The sequence below is a fragment of the Centruroides sculpturatus genome, unplaced genomic scaffold (assembly GCF_000671375.1).
Source record: "Centruroides sculpturatus isolate CEXI.00-Female unplaced genomic scaffold, Cexi_2.0 scaffold2206, whole genome shotgun sequence".
NCBI classification, from domain to species: Eukaryota; Metazoa; Arthropoda; class Arachnida; order Scorpiones; family Buthidae; genus Centruroides; species Centruroides sculpturatus.
Genome location: NW_019386319.1, coordinates 1 through 13039, shown reverse-complemented (window position 1 = coordinate 13039; position 13039 = coordinate 1). Strand labels below are relative to the sequence as shown.

At 30.0% G+C, this 13039-nt stretch overlaps 1 protein-coding gene and 1 pseudogene across 1 annotated transcript; both read right to left on the bottom strand.

The window, feature by feature from the left end:
• Window positions 1-264: 264 nt before the first annotated feature.
• Window positions 265-4377, bottom strand: LOC111614536 (annotated as a pseudogene).
• Window positions 4378-7578: 3201 nt separating this feature from the next.
• Window positions 7579-12071, bottom strand: LOC111614535 (the record flags this gene model as incomplete). The annotated part of the gene is made up of 3 exons (XM_023355912.1): window positions 7579-7779; window positions 11573-11721; window positions 11823-12071. Coding segments are annotated over 3 exons (483 nt in total), but the record flags the coding sequence as incomplete, so codon positions are not given.
• Between the last annotated feature and the right edge of the window lie 968 nt (window positions 12072-13039).

Genomic DNA, 13039 nt, shown 5'->3' with positions numbered 1-13039 from the left:
TGTCGGTTAATCGGGGGTTGATAATCGAGGCTCTACTGTAAATGAATATTGATACAATGCGTGCTCGTTAAATAAGTGAAGTTATTATTATAATTTTTTTCATTTTAATAGTCGATTGTGTGTTGAATTTCTAGTCATTAATTAACATATTTATACACTTACTTCTGTGCAATATGGAGTTTTCTCTTTAAGATGGATGCTTCTGATGTGTCTGTTTAAATTACTTTTGGTATTGAAAGTGCCGTTACAAAAATTACAGGAAAATGGACGTTCTCCGGTGTGAGTTTTAATGTGGGACTTTAAAGCAGAGGGAGACTGAGAAACTTTTTTGCAGATGTTAGAAATACGACTCATTATCTTCGCGTCGTTCGGTGGAATCTAATTATTTTTAAAATTTTTAGTTAATTGTTAACAATATATAAAAACATAAAAAGTTACTTTTTAAACGCAAGAAGTTTATTACAATTATTTATAAAACAGTTTTTAAATGATTTCCACATTATATTTCATTGTGATGATGTTTGAGTTATAAGATCTTATTATTGACACTAACAATTACGCACATTGAACAACTGCGTTTAAAAAAATTTGAATATTAAAAAAATAATAACATAATTTATAATTTTATCACTCAATAATACGGTGAAAAATAAAAAAAGCTTTTCTGGTGTTTTTACTTTATAAAATGCAAGTAATAAATTAGAAAATAACAACACGAAGATGTATCTTGTTTTTATTAATATGAATATTAATTATAAGAGTAATGATTGTGAAGAATCATTCTCTTAATAATTTGATATTGTTCTAATTAAAATTTTTTATACTTCATCGTAGGTTATTAATTACACTGATGAATTTAGTATGGATAACATCTATCCGGTTTTATAAATGTTTATGATTGATTAATTGGCAAAGGTTAAATACAAAGAACGGGTTTTCATAAAAAATACAAAGAAACATAATCAATGTAAAATATTTGAACGATCGTCAAAACCAATAAAAAACAACAAAAATTTTCGAGCGCCAAAAGAACAATAATGATATTTACAGTTGCTTATTATTATTATTATTATTTTATTTGTTCACGTGAATTAACACAGTTGCATCGAGTATTGTTTAAAATATTAATTAAAATATTGTCATATATACTTATATTGTGTCTGTTTATTTTATAACTTTTATCGCTTTGATAATTGAAAAATAAAAACGAAAATGAAAATATAGGAACTTGTGCTAATATTTACTTTAGATAAAATCTGATCAAGACGTCATCTGTACGTGTGTTGTTCCAACTCGGATTTACGTTTAAAGCTCTTTTTACAGTCATCGAAATTGCACTTGAACGGCTTTTCATTTGAATGCACTTTGAAATGATGATTCAAATTGCTCTTATCCGGAAAGCTTTTTCCACACAAATTGCATTTATACGGCCTTTCATTCGTGTGAATTCGCGTGTCTTTGCAAATTATATTTACGTCGAAATTCCTTGCCGCATATCGAGCATTGATGCTTTCTGTCTTTTTAAAACAATTCGTTGAATAAATATTAGTAAAAAACTTAAATTAAAATTATTCACAATATTATAAATTATTGTTTTATATTATAATAATATGTTTAAAATATTGATAATATGTACTGTATCTTCGATATAAAACTGAAATTGATAGTTTGCGTTATTTAGTGAATTTTTAATAAAACAGTTTGGAAAATTCATAATGTACTATACAAATCAAATGAAAGATTACACTTACCATCGTGATTTTACTTATTTTCATTCAATTATAAAGTTCAGTTTTCTAATTTTAAGACGAAATTTCGTTACAACAAAAAACAACAATGCACCGAAATAATGTAATTTCTTGATTGTTATGGTTTGATTATATTAAGCATGCATAATTGCGCGTGTCTCTGAATGTAAAAATAATTGGAAAACATAACGATATATTATGTTTTCCAATTATAAAATTGTTTATTAATGAATCGCATGTGAGGAAACTAATAGAGTAACGCTATGAATTCTGTTTCTTGTTTAATTTAATTTTGGATTGTTATTATTTTGCTTTTTCTCCTCTATTCTCAGGAATTGTAAAAGCGCGGTCTGATAATACTCAATAGGAGTGTGTGAGTTTACACAAATGGAAAACCCTACAATTTTTGTGTATTTGCACTGACGAAATAAGGAACGTATTCAAAATAATCTTTTTACTTCTATTTTTAAAAATTATGTACATTATTATTATTTATATATGACACTGTGTCCATACGCGTATTTCAAGTATCTAACACAAATATAAATACACTATAACACTCTCACAACAAAAGTAATGACAATAGAACAAAAATAAAACAATCAACATATAATGTCGAACATGATTCAAGCTGCTGATACCATCTTTAAATTGTTTGTAAGTTTTCTCACGATTGTGTTTTTCTTTTAGTCAATTCCAATTGTATAGAATTTAATAGATCGGTGTGATTCGGCCGAAACTGTGTCAGAAATGAAGAAGAGAGTCTAGAGACAACGTGCGGAAATAACGCACTCCAGTGCAGTAACAACAATTTGTCTGTTAAAAGTTAGATCAAATTAATAAGTGTGTGACATAAATAGAAAGTCTATTCTAAAAGCGCATGGAACAGATAGACAGTGTTTACAACTTCGGATGTTTGTCAGTAAATACAGAGCGAAGATGGTCGATAAACATTAATATATTTTGAATNTGAGGTCTGTCTTATCAGGTAAATTACTGTACACAGTGTATTCATTAATTTTCATTTTCATGTAGTGGCTCTATGCCTTCATAAAGGACGTACTTTTCCTTTGTTTAAGGGTATTTGGGCAGTTTATTCTCTGTTATATTCTGTACAAGTAAATACTGTACAAGTACAGTACAGTATTTTCTGAGGAAATACTCGTACTTATTTTTTTTAACCCCATTCCCGATAACTCGGCATTTTCACAAACTCGGCCACCCTTCGATCCACATTAGGTCGAGTTTTCGAGGTTCTACTGTATCAGGACTTATTATACTGGCTTTACAGATAATGCTACAGAGTTTAATAGAAAACAACTTTTAAAAATAAAATAAAAAATAAAATATTAAATAAAATAAAAAATTGTCTTTTCTGAAACTCTGTAGCATTATCTGTAAAGCCATTATAATAAGTCCTGATATTAGAAGATAGGTACTTGTAGACGAAAATTTATATTTTAATAAAGAAAGCTTTTCTGGGGTTTACACTTTATAAAATGCAAATAATAAATTAGAAAATAACAACACGAAGACGTATCTTGCTTTTATCAATAAAAATATCAATTATAAGAGTAATAAGTGTAAAGAATGATTCGCTTAATAATATAACATTATTGTCATTAAAATTTTATATTATTCACACTTATAATAGGTTATTAATTAACTACACTGATGATTTTATTATGGATAACGTCTATCCATTTTATAAATGTTTATGAGTGCTTAATTGGCAAAGGTTGAATACAGAGAACGGGTTTCCATAGAAAATACAAAGAAACGTAATCAATTTAAAGTTTTTGAACGAACGTCAAAACGAATAGAAAACAATGAAAATTTTCAAGTGCCAAAAGAACAATAGTTTTATTTACAGTTGCATATTAATATTATTATTTTAATATTTCTTCGTGTAAAGTAACACAGTTGCATCGAGTATTGTTTGAAACATTAATTGAAGGTTTTATTTTATTTTGTATATTGATGTTTTGTCTGTTTATTTTATAACTTTTACCGCTTTGATATTTGAAAAATAAAACTAAAATGAAAATATAGAAACTCGTGGTAATATTTACTTTAGATAAAATCTCATCGGAATGCCATATGTACAGTACATGTGTTGTTTTATTTCATATTTCCGTTTAAAACGCTCTTCACAGCCCTTGTACTCGCACTTGAACGGCTTTCATCGGAGTGCACTTTCGTATGATGTATCAAATTGCTCTTATCCGAAAAGGTTTTTTCGCACAAATCGCATTTAAACGGCTTTTCGCCCGTATGAGTTCGAATGTGCTTTTCCAAATGCTGTTTATGAAGACATTTCTTGCCACATGTCGGGCATTGATGTTTTCGGTCCTTTTAAAATAATTCGTTTAATAACAATAAATAATTTGTGAAAAGGTTAAATTAAAATTATTTACGATAGTATTAATTATTGTTATATATTATAATATGTTTAAAAAGTTCATAATATTTACATATAATTATATCTTCGATATAATATTGAAATTTTTAATAAAACAGTTCGGGAAATTTTAAATGTATTATACAGATAAAATGAAAGATTTCACGTACCATTTATTATATTACTTATTTTAATTTAATTATCTTATTTAGTCTTTTAATTTCGAGTAGAAATATCGTTAAAACAGAAAACAACAATGCGCCGAAATAATGTAATTTCTTGATTGTTATGTTTTGATTATATTAAGTGCATGATTATATAATGATGCATGTCATTGAACCTAAAAATAATTGAAACAAAAACGATATATATTATTGTTTTTTTTTGGCGCTGGAAAATTTTTGTTGTTTTCAATTGGTTTTGTTTGACGTTCGTTCAAAAATTTGAAATTAATTACGTTTCTTTGTATTTTCTATGAAAACCCGTTCTCTGTATTTAACCTTTGCAATTAATCACTCATAAACATTTATAAAATGGGATAAACGTTATCATTAATAAATTCATCAGTGTAGTTAATTAATAACTTATGATAAGTGTGAATAATATAAAATTTTAATTACAACAACGTTTAATTTTTAAGAGAATCATTCTTCACAATTATTACTTTTATAATTGATATTCCTATTGATAAAGGCAAAGGTTGAATACAGAGAACGGGTTTGCACAAAAAATGCAAACATTTTACTTTTTCCTATTAATACGTTTATATTACGTTTAAAATTCAAATTAACGAATTAATTGAAGGTTGGGCTTTGATGCAAAATTAATATTTATATATCGTATTATCTTTACATTATAAACATATAGATTTACGGAATAACTATCCAAATGGTGCGTGTAGTGCACCATTCAACACAGGTTATGAGACTTACAGTTCGAATCATTGATCGATATTTACTGTAAAATGTAAAGCATTTTATGCGCTTTTATATAATAAATATTAAGGAATTCACTTCTCTTATATTTACAATTCAGGAGGAGTAATACGATTACGTAAATGGGAAAATCCTGTATATTCAAAATAATTATTAATTTCAGTTTTATTCAAAACCAGAAATGACAACATTTTATATGCATTCACTATATAAAATACAGTGAATCCTCGCTTAACGAGCATTGGTTTCAGAATATTACTCGTAATGCGAAACACTCGTTAAATTAAGCAAAACAACTTTGAAAATTTAGACATTTCTAAAATTTAATTTTGAATTGCATTAAATTTAATACGCGCATTAAATTGTAAGGTAACATTTATAATTTGAAAATTACTACCGATGGTCGCGGCAAATATACGCGATGTCGATCAAATGTCTTGCTAGCTTTTACATATCGCAAATCCTTTTTCATTCCGGAACAGTTTTCTTCGAAGTTATGTAGGTAAATTGTTGATATCTTAGAGTTCAGTAGGTGAGAAGGAGGTGTTGGTTGACGAACAGGAACACTGTCTCGGAGACAACTTAGGCGAGAGGTAAACGTGCGGCACACACACACACACAATCAATTAATAACTTCCTCGATCTTACTCATCGTGCCGGCCTTTTTATATGAAGGGCTCCTTTCGGCCCTTTTTCCGATTTCGTTAGAGGTGACGATCTCTGTGGAACAATAAAGTGACGGGTGACACAATCGTGAGACAGAGATTTACTCATCTCAATGAGGAACCCAACTCGTGAGAATCGTGTTTTAAACTGATTTTAAGGAAAATTTTATTAATTGGCTTTCCGTTAAAACTAGCCCTTTTTCCTTTTTTTTTAATAAACTTGTTCGTCTTTATAGAATTGTATTTAAAGTTTAATTAAAATTTATAAAAGATTAAGGTTTATAACACGAAATTTCTGATCCTCCCAACTCTATGAATTTTAGTTAATTTTAGTTTTTTCCAAAATAAAATTTAAAATTTCGATAATATATTATAAAGTATTCTAATACGTTTATATTATTTTCATGTAATCATCTTAACGAATTTATTGGTAAATATTATTTGCATCTATGAAAAAATACAATTATGGGGCTGATTTTCATAACACTCTGGAATTAAATAATTATTTCTCTTTTGAAATTTTAACCCTGCTAAACTTACTCCTTCTGTAATTCCACTTTCAATAAACGAATAAATATTATTATTATTAAACTACTAGAAAATCCCCCTGTCAAGCATTTGTTATATGAGAAAGCAGATATTTCAAGAATTTCGTAATGATAATATTTCTACAAATTAAACAGTTTATACTATCTGCTTTAACATAAAAAGTAACAAAACATTATATCACCTGATGTGGACAAAATAATATAGTTTTACAGAGAATTAATTCACTTATACACACATAAACAGATATAAGCCTATATATTGAAAAATATTATCTTTCTTTATAAAGTTTCTTCTTACACTACATTATGAGTAAACACTGTACTGTTTTTTAAAAGTTTTCCTTGCCGTTTTCGTTTAGTAATAGACTCTTTAATATTGTTTGGATGATTGACGTTGATATTCCTTTTCTGCAGCCCTTGACGAAGCTATTTCTTAATTCCACGTTGGTGAAACAAAGATGAATTGCATGTACAGTATGTTAGTCAAGATGAGGAACAGTATGTTAGTCAGATGAGCGATAACTCTTTCTAAATACTCGTTAGATCGTTACTTCCGTTTGAATAAAATTAGAACGATTTGTAAAAAACATTTATAGAAATAACACGATGACGCTATCTTTTTTAAAGTTTAAATTTTAATTTTAATGAAGTGAGTATAAAATACGCCATTTGCCAAAATGTTTAAAATTACGTCAGCATGAACGTCAGCATCGTGATCACTGACGTCACTGCAACATTTGTTAAATCACTGATACAAAATCGATATAACGTTTGTTCTATTGCTAAAATTTATACAAAATAAATAGCCGATACTTTCTGTAAGAAAATAAAACGAATATAACCGAAATTTCATCTGGATTAAATAAAAGTCACACACACAGGCATACAGAACACGTCTTTTATGTTAGTAATTCGTAATTCTATCAAGAATTGAAATTTTCACGTGTTTATTTCACAATTTGACATTAAATCTGAAGTGGTAATGAAATATACCAGATTAAAATTACGAAATTTTAATATCAATTCTATACAATTTTGAAATATGTGGCTAATAATGATGTATGTGCATAATAATATCATTTAAAATAACGTTACAAATTTTGTCATTAAACTTTTCTATATAAATTTTCATTATTGTAATCGTTTTCCTTAATATCAAATATTTTCAGTACTTAATTGAAGAAATGCTATTTACAGATTGTAAATTTAATTAGAATGTTCCTATATTTAAACATTTATATTAAGCACGAATAATAAAATTTATTTCGATAATATGCCAAATAAAAAAAAATGTAATTAAAATTTTTTTAATTAATCTTTTTATCGTGTTGTTATTTCTTCATTTATTTAGGAATTATTGTTCGGAAGAAGGCTTATCCTTATGAAAAGGCTGCTTGTCAGCCTCTACCATCTCCAATTTCTTTCTCTTCGATCCTCCTTCTCTGGCTGCTTGTGCTTCTTCGCTTTCTCTTTTTTCTGATTCTTGTAAAAACAAAAATATCATTGTGACAAAATTAGTATTTTTGTATTAATTTTAATGTTTTATTTTGTTAAAATTAAATATAAAATTTTTTTAGATAATAAGCAATCGAATGTGTAAAACAGTTTTGAAGGTTCAAACCTTACAAACATTTGTAATTTAATGCATGACAAGTTAAATGTGGAAAGGAATTTTATGTTTTGAACTTTCAGTAATCTGTAATCTAAAAGGTGTTTTAAAAATCATGACCTATATATGTTTGTTAACACTGTTGTAATTTGTGAACTTTTATTTTAGTTGTCTGAAGAGAAGCAAGGAATGCGTNGTCCTGTTTTATATTTGTGGCGTAGTAAACACTAGTATTGTGTTTTATTTCAAAGACACATGGCAAATTTTCCATCAAATTCCTTTATTAGTTGAGTCGATACGGTACATTGTTTTGTACTTGTTTCGGGGGAAATTTTCCCACATCAGAAATATTATCACAGCATTATTGCGTATAGAAATTGTTCATAAATTTTAATAAATTAATCTCTCTAACCGGCGATTGAGTTTTCCATTGAATTTTGTAACATTGATTATGTCACTTTTAAAACAAGTTTTTTACATAATTTCCAAAATATGTTAATAAAATTCATCAATATCATAAAATTTTCGTCTTTTTCTGTTGTAATAAAATGTTTTGTAGATGAAAAACAAATTATAATAGATTGAAGCAATACTTTTATTTTATTAATATTAGAAAAATTTAGTGAATAGAAGAAAACTACGAATAATCTGTTTCGGCTTACTATCGGGATTATGTGTAGAAAAACAACAAAATATTTTTTGAAATAAAATATACAACTTTAACAGTTCTTACTGTTTATTCAAATATAACAAACATTGTGACATTTTTAAGTAAATAATTTTTTTTTATTTTTCTTCTTTTTGCAAGTGATTAAATTACATTTTTCTCTAAGGGCACCTTTGGTACTCCATACTTCGCGAAATCGATATTTTACTTCTTCACTCACGAAGAGTATAGGAAATGTACCAAATATCATTTTGTATGTTCTGTTTAGTCACGTACACAAATAGTTTTCTGGTATACAGCTGTAAAAATGTCTCTTATTTGTTCCCAAATGATACTACTCGGGAATTTCAGCAGCTAATATCACGGCCAATATATTTTACAGATCGCTTCTTGCCCTGTTCGTATCTGTTGTTCATACATTATTGCATTCTGTACTTCGTTATAGCAAACTTCAGCTCCGATATTTTTTCAATTTCGTGGCTTAGCTTCTAACCTTCCATTTGCCTTTGCTCGCTTCTTCTCAACATCTTTCTGTTCTTGTTGTAGAAACACAGTTCACTTTCACACTACACTGTTCTTACATTGACGAATTAGGAATATTCACATCAGAATTTATGATGACGGCTGTTGATTGTCAATACTGTTTCTAAAATATAATCCTTGGATATATGCAATACTAGCTGTTACCCGCGACTTCGTACGCGAAGGTTTTGCAAGCAAACCCCATTTACATTCAATATTTCAATAACCATAGTAATTGTTATATAACACCTACCGCTAAAGAGAATTGCAGAGAATCAAACGAACTATTTTCACTTTGATCAATTTTTTGGAATGTTTACAATCGTTCTATAATCGAACCAATATGCAATAACAAATTTGAATTTAAAACGGTTCGAACATTTTTAAAATCAAAATGGATAAAAATATTTATAACAATGTCTGAAATGTTATTAATTTAATACACCTAAGTACTCAATGAAGACTATATCCTCCCCCCTCTCCCCCCGCAAGGAAATTTCGAAAAATCTCTTTTTAGTGTGCATTGCCATGGCATACCCTACCATAACGCAGATAAAAACAAAAAATTGCATCTAAAATAGTGCAGTAGAAGCCGTTCTTCCAGTTAAGCCTTAATCCTCCCCCCTCTCCCCCTGCAAGGAAATTTCGAAAAATCTCTTCTTAGTGTGCATTGCCATGGCATACCCTACCATAACGCAGATAAAAACAAAAAATTGCATCTAAAATAGTGCAGTAGAAGCCGTTTTTCCGGTTAAGCCTTAATCCTCTCCCTCTCCCCCCGCGGAGGAATTTCGGAAAATCCCTTCTTAGTGTGCGTTTCCATGACGTACCCTAACTGTCTACCAAATTTCACCTCTTTAGGTTAAGCGGTCTGCTCTGGGCGATGATGAATCAGTGAGTGAGTCATTCAGTCAGTCAGTCAGTCAGGACAAGCAATTTTATATATTTAGATGTAATGATGTTTAACTAATAATTCAATTATTGGTTAAAGCTAATCTTCGCTGCAACCGTCTGCTACAGCATTATTAAGAAGGGATGTTGTCTTCAGTCTAACAGTAAAGTGTGAACCAAGCATGGTTTTATCAGTGCTACTTAACACATCGATAATATAATCTGTTATTCATGAACTGCAGAAATCTTTATCTGTTGGTTCAGTGCTAAATTTTGTAACATTCTAATCAAATGTTACTCGACCAGCCTTTACCATTTATCAAATTTGTTTTTCCGAATGGCGATTGTGCATAATGTTCGGTAAATTTAATTAGAGTATTTAATTAAGTACGATTTATCATATTTACCGACATGAACTGACACAAATGGTAAATTATATTTACCGCTGATTATGTAATTTACAGTCGTTTAATTTAAGTTTCTTTCGTATGCAATATAGTACGAGAGACTACCTGTGGTTTGTTGTTAGGCCATTTACTATATGATTTTTCTGCTGACAAGGTGTGAATAAAGTTCATATAAGTCATATGCGATTATGCACTATCTCAGCTAAATGAAACACTTAATTCGAAGGTAATTAACAAGTCATTAACTACAGCAATCAGGTTATCAGAATTTCATACATCATTAGCAGTTAATTGTAATCTGTAAAATTTAAATCATAAACCAAAATGCACAATTCTATTTAATTAAAACACGAATTCTTAAAAACACAATGTGACGTATTGGCTTGTAAACAAAAAGGGAACAAAAAAACGCTGACCTCGCTAATTTGATTCAAGGTTTGTTCAGTCGTAAACAACTTGCCAAATCGTAGTGAGTGACCACCCTCATCCGATCTAAACTTATCTGAGTAAAATCTCTTTGCAATGAAAATGTGTAATTGGTTGGAATTCCTGCCCAAAAAGTCCTTAAATTAGAGAGCGAGCGGGAGAAAGAGAAAAAAAACTTTGGACTAGTAACACGGAAGTCTCAGACACTTGGAAAGTTCGCTGAGGTTATACCCCGTTCGCACACAATCCACGACTCACTTCGATCTCGATTTACCTACAATCTGGATTGTGATTGTCGCCAGTCGAACGTCGTGCTGTTCGCACAGGTAACTCGCTCGAGAAGAACCCGGCTATTACACGCGATGATAAAACTGACATAACTACGCGATAAGTCACGAACACCAACAAACAAAATGGACGTTTTGGTTAGAAATAAATAGTTTTTCTTGCCATATATTTAATAATACACAAATGTCATCGTCTCTCCAGATGTCTTTTTTATTTCTCTATCGATAGCCCGACACGTGTTCAGCAGCCATCTTGTATTTTCTCGCGCGCGTGGGATTGTGGGATCTCTCTTATGACTGAATATAGTTTCAAGAACTCTCTCCAGTCGATCGCGATTTAGCCTCGTTTCAGTCGAGATTGAAACGGTCGAGAGCGTTCGCACCACGGAACTCTCTCCGACCTTAGCCACAATCTAGATCGAAATGCTCGGTGCGAACGGGGTATAGACAGAAAGAGCGAGTATACTTCTCTGCGGGATATCTCTGGGACGGGTAAGGGCTGAGACCGGACGAACCGCAGTAGAGCCAATTCACAGGTCTGTCTTGATTGTGGAAGTGAGCTTTCATCGAACCAACATCAGAACAATATCGAGTAGTGCTTAATTTACGAACCAACTGCAGAAGATGGAGTTTAGGGAGAAAACTTCACTCAATTAAAACGTGGATTCTTAAAAGTACAGTACAATTTATTTTCAAAGAATAAATAGAATAAGTACCGTGGACGTGGAAGGAATGTCTTCAATGTGGCACTGCTTATGTTCTAACCATTTCTCATTCGACCGAGTGCTGAAGGAACATAAATGACATTGAAATACTATTACCGACAATCTAGGAATATCGTCTTTGTGGTCTGCTTTACATTGTTCATCATCCTTGTTTTCGTTATTTGTACTTATTAGTGCAGACGATGTTTTATTAGAAGAGGCCTTTAAAAATTTCTGTTCTTTGTCCTGTTGTTGAGATTGCTTGAAAAGAAAAAATATCAACGATGAGTAAACCAGAAAAACAGATTTATATTATTTCTGCATTAAAGCGTAAAACTTTTATCATTAAAATTATATAAATCTTATAAATATATATTGTAAAGTTATAGTTTATCTTACTTAAACTATAAAAACTTTAAAAAAAACAAGAAAAATGATTGAAGAATAACGAAATTAAGCAGGATTTTTATTTAATTAAATTACGTTCGAGTACTCGAAATAATTTGCTGACACAATTTAAACGAGAGCGTAATTTCATTAAATATTCTATATATGAAAATTCAAAGAAAATTTGCTTTGTTAATCTCAAAAATTCAGTAAAATGTCTATTTTATGGATCTATTTAGGATAGTTCAAATTTGACACGATACCCTATTTCTTTCTTTTTCTTTTCGTTATAAACATATAACAACCGTAAAACGTATCAAGTGAAAGAGGTGAAAGATCAATAAACAATTCCGGACAGAGTCAAATGACAAGTGGAATTGTACTCAGACCATCGACCTTTGTCACGTCCTAATCTGTATCTTACATACGGAAACGGAGTGGCGAACAATTCGGAAGCGAAGAAGTAGATCTAAACCAATCGGAACACTTAATCCGATAAAATCCTATTTAAACTGTGTACTCAAGAACACTGGAATTTTTCTATAAATTCTTCAGTTGTATTCTCTCCCGCTTTCTTCTTTCGCAACGGCATAAAGTTACAGCAAGTTCTAATATTTTGTTTTAGGCTCGTATATTTCGGCTATTCGGACGAATTACCCAAAGCTATTTCCAAAGCATCTCGCCCAAAATCATACATATTCGAACCTTTCTTTAACACACATATCAAAATACCTGAATTTTATAGAATATTTTATGCTGTTTTTAAATATATACACCGATTTTTTCCATTATGTCCACTTTTATGTGACAGTCACTTTAAAAGAAAAAGGTATTTATTTAGA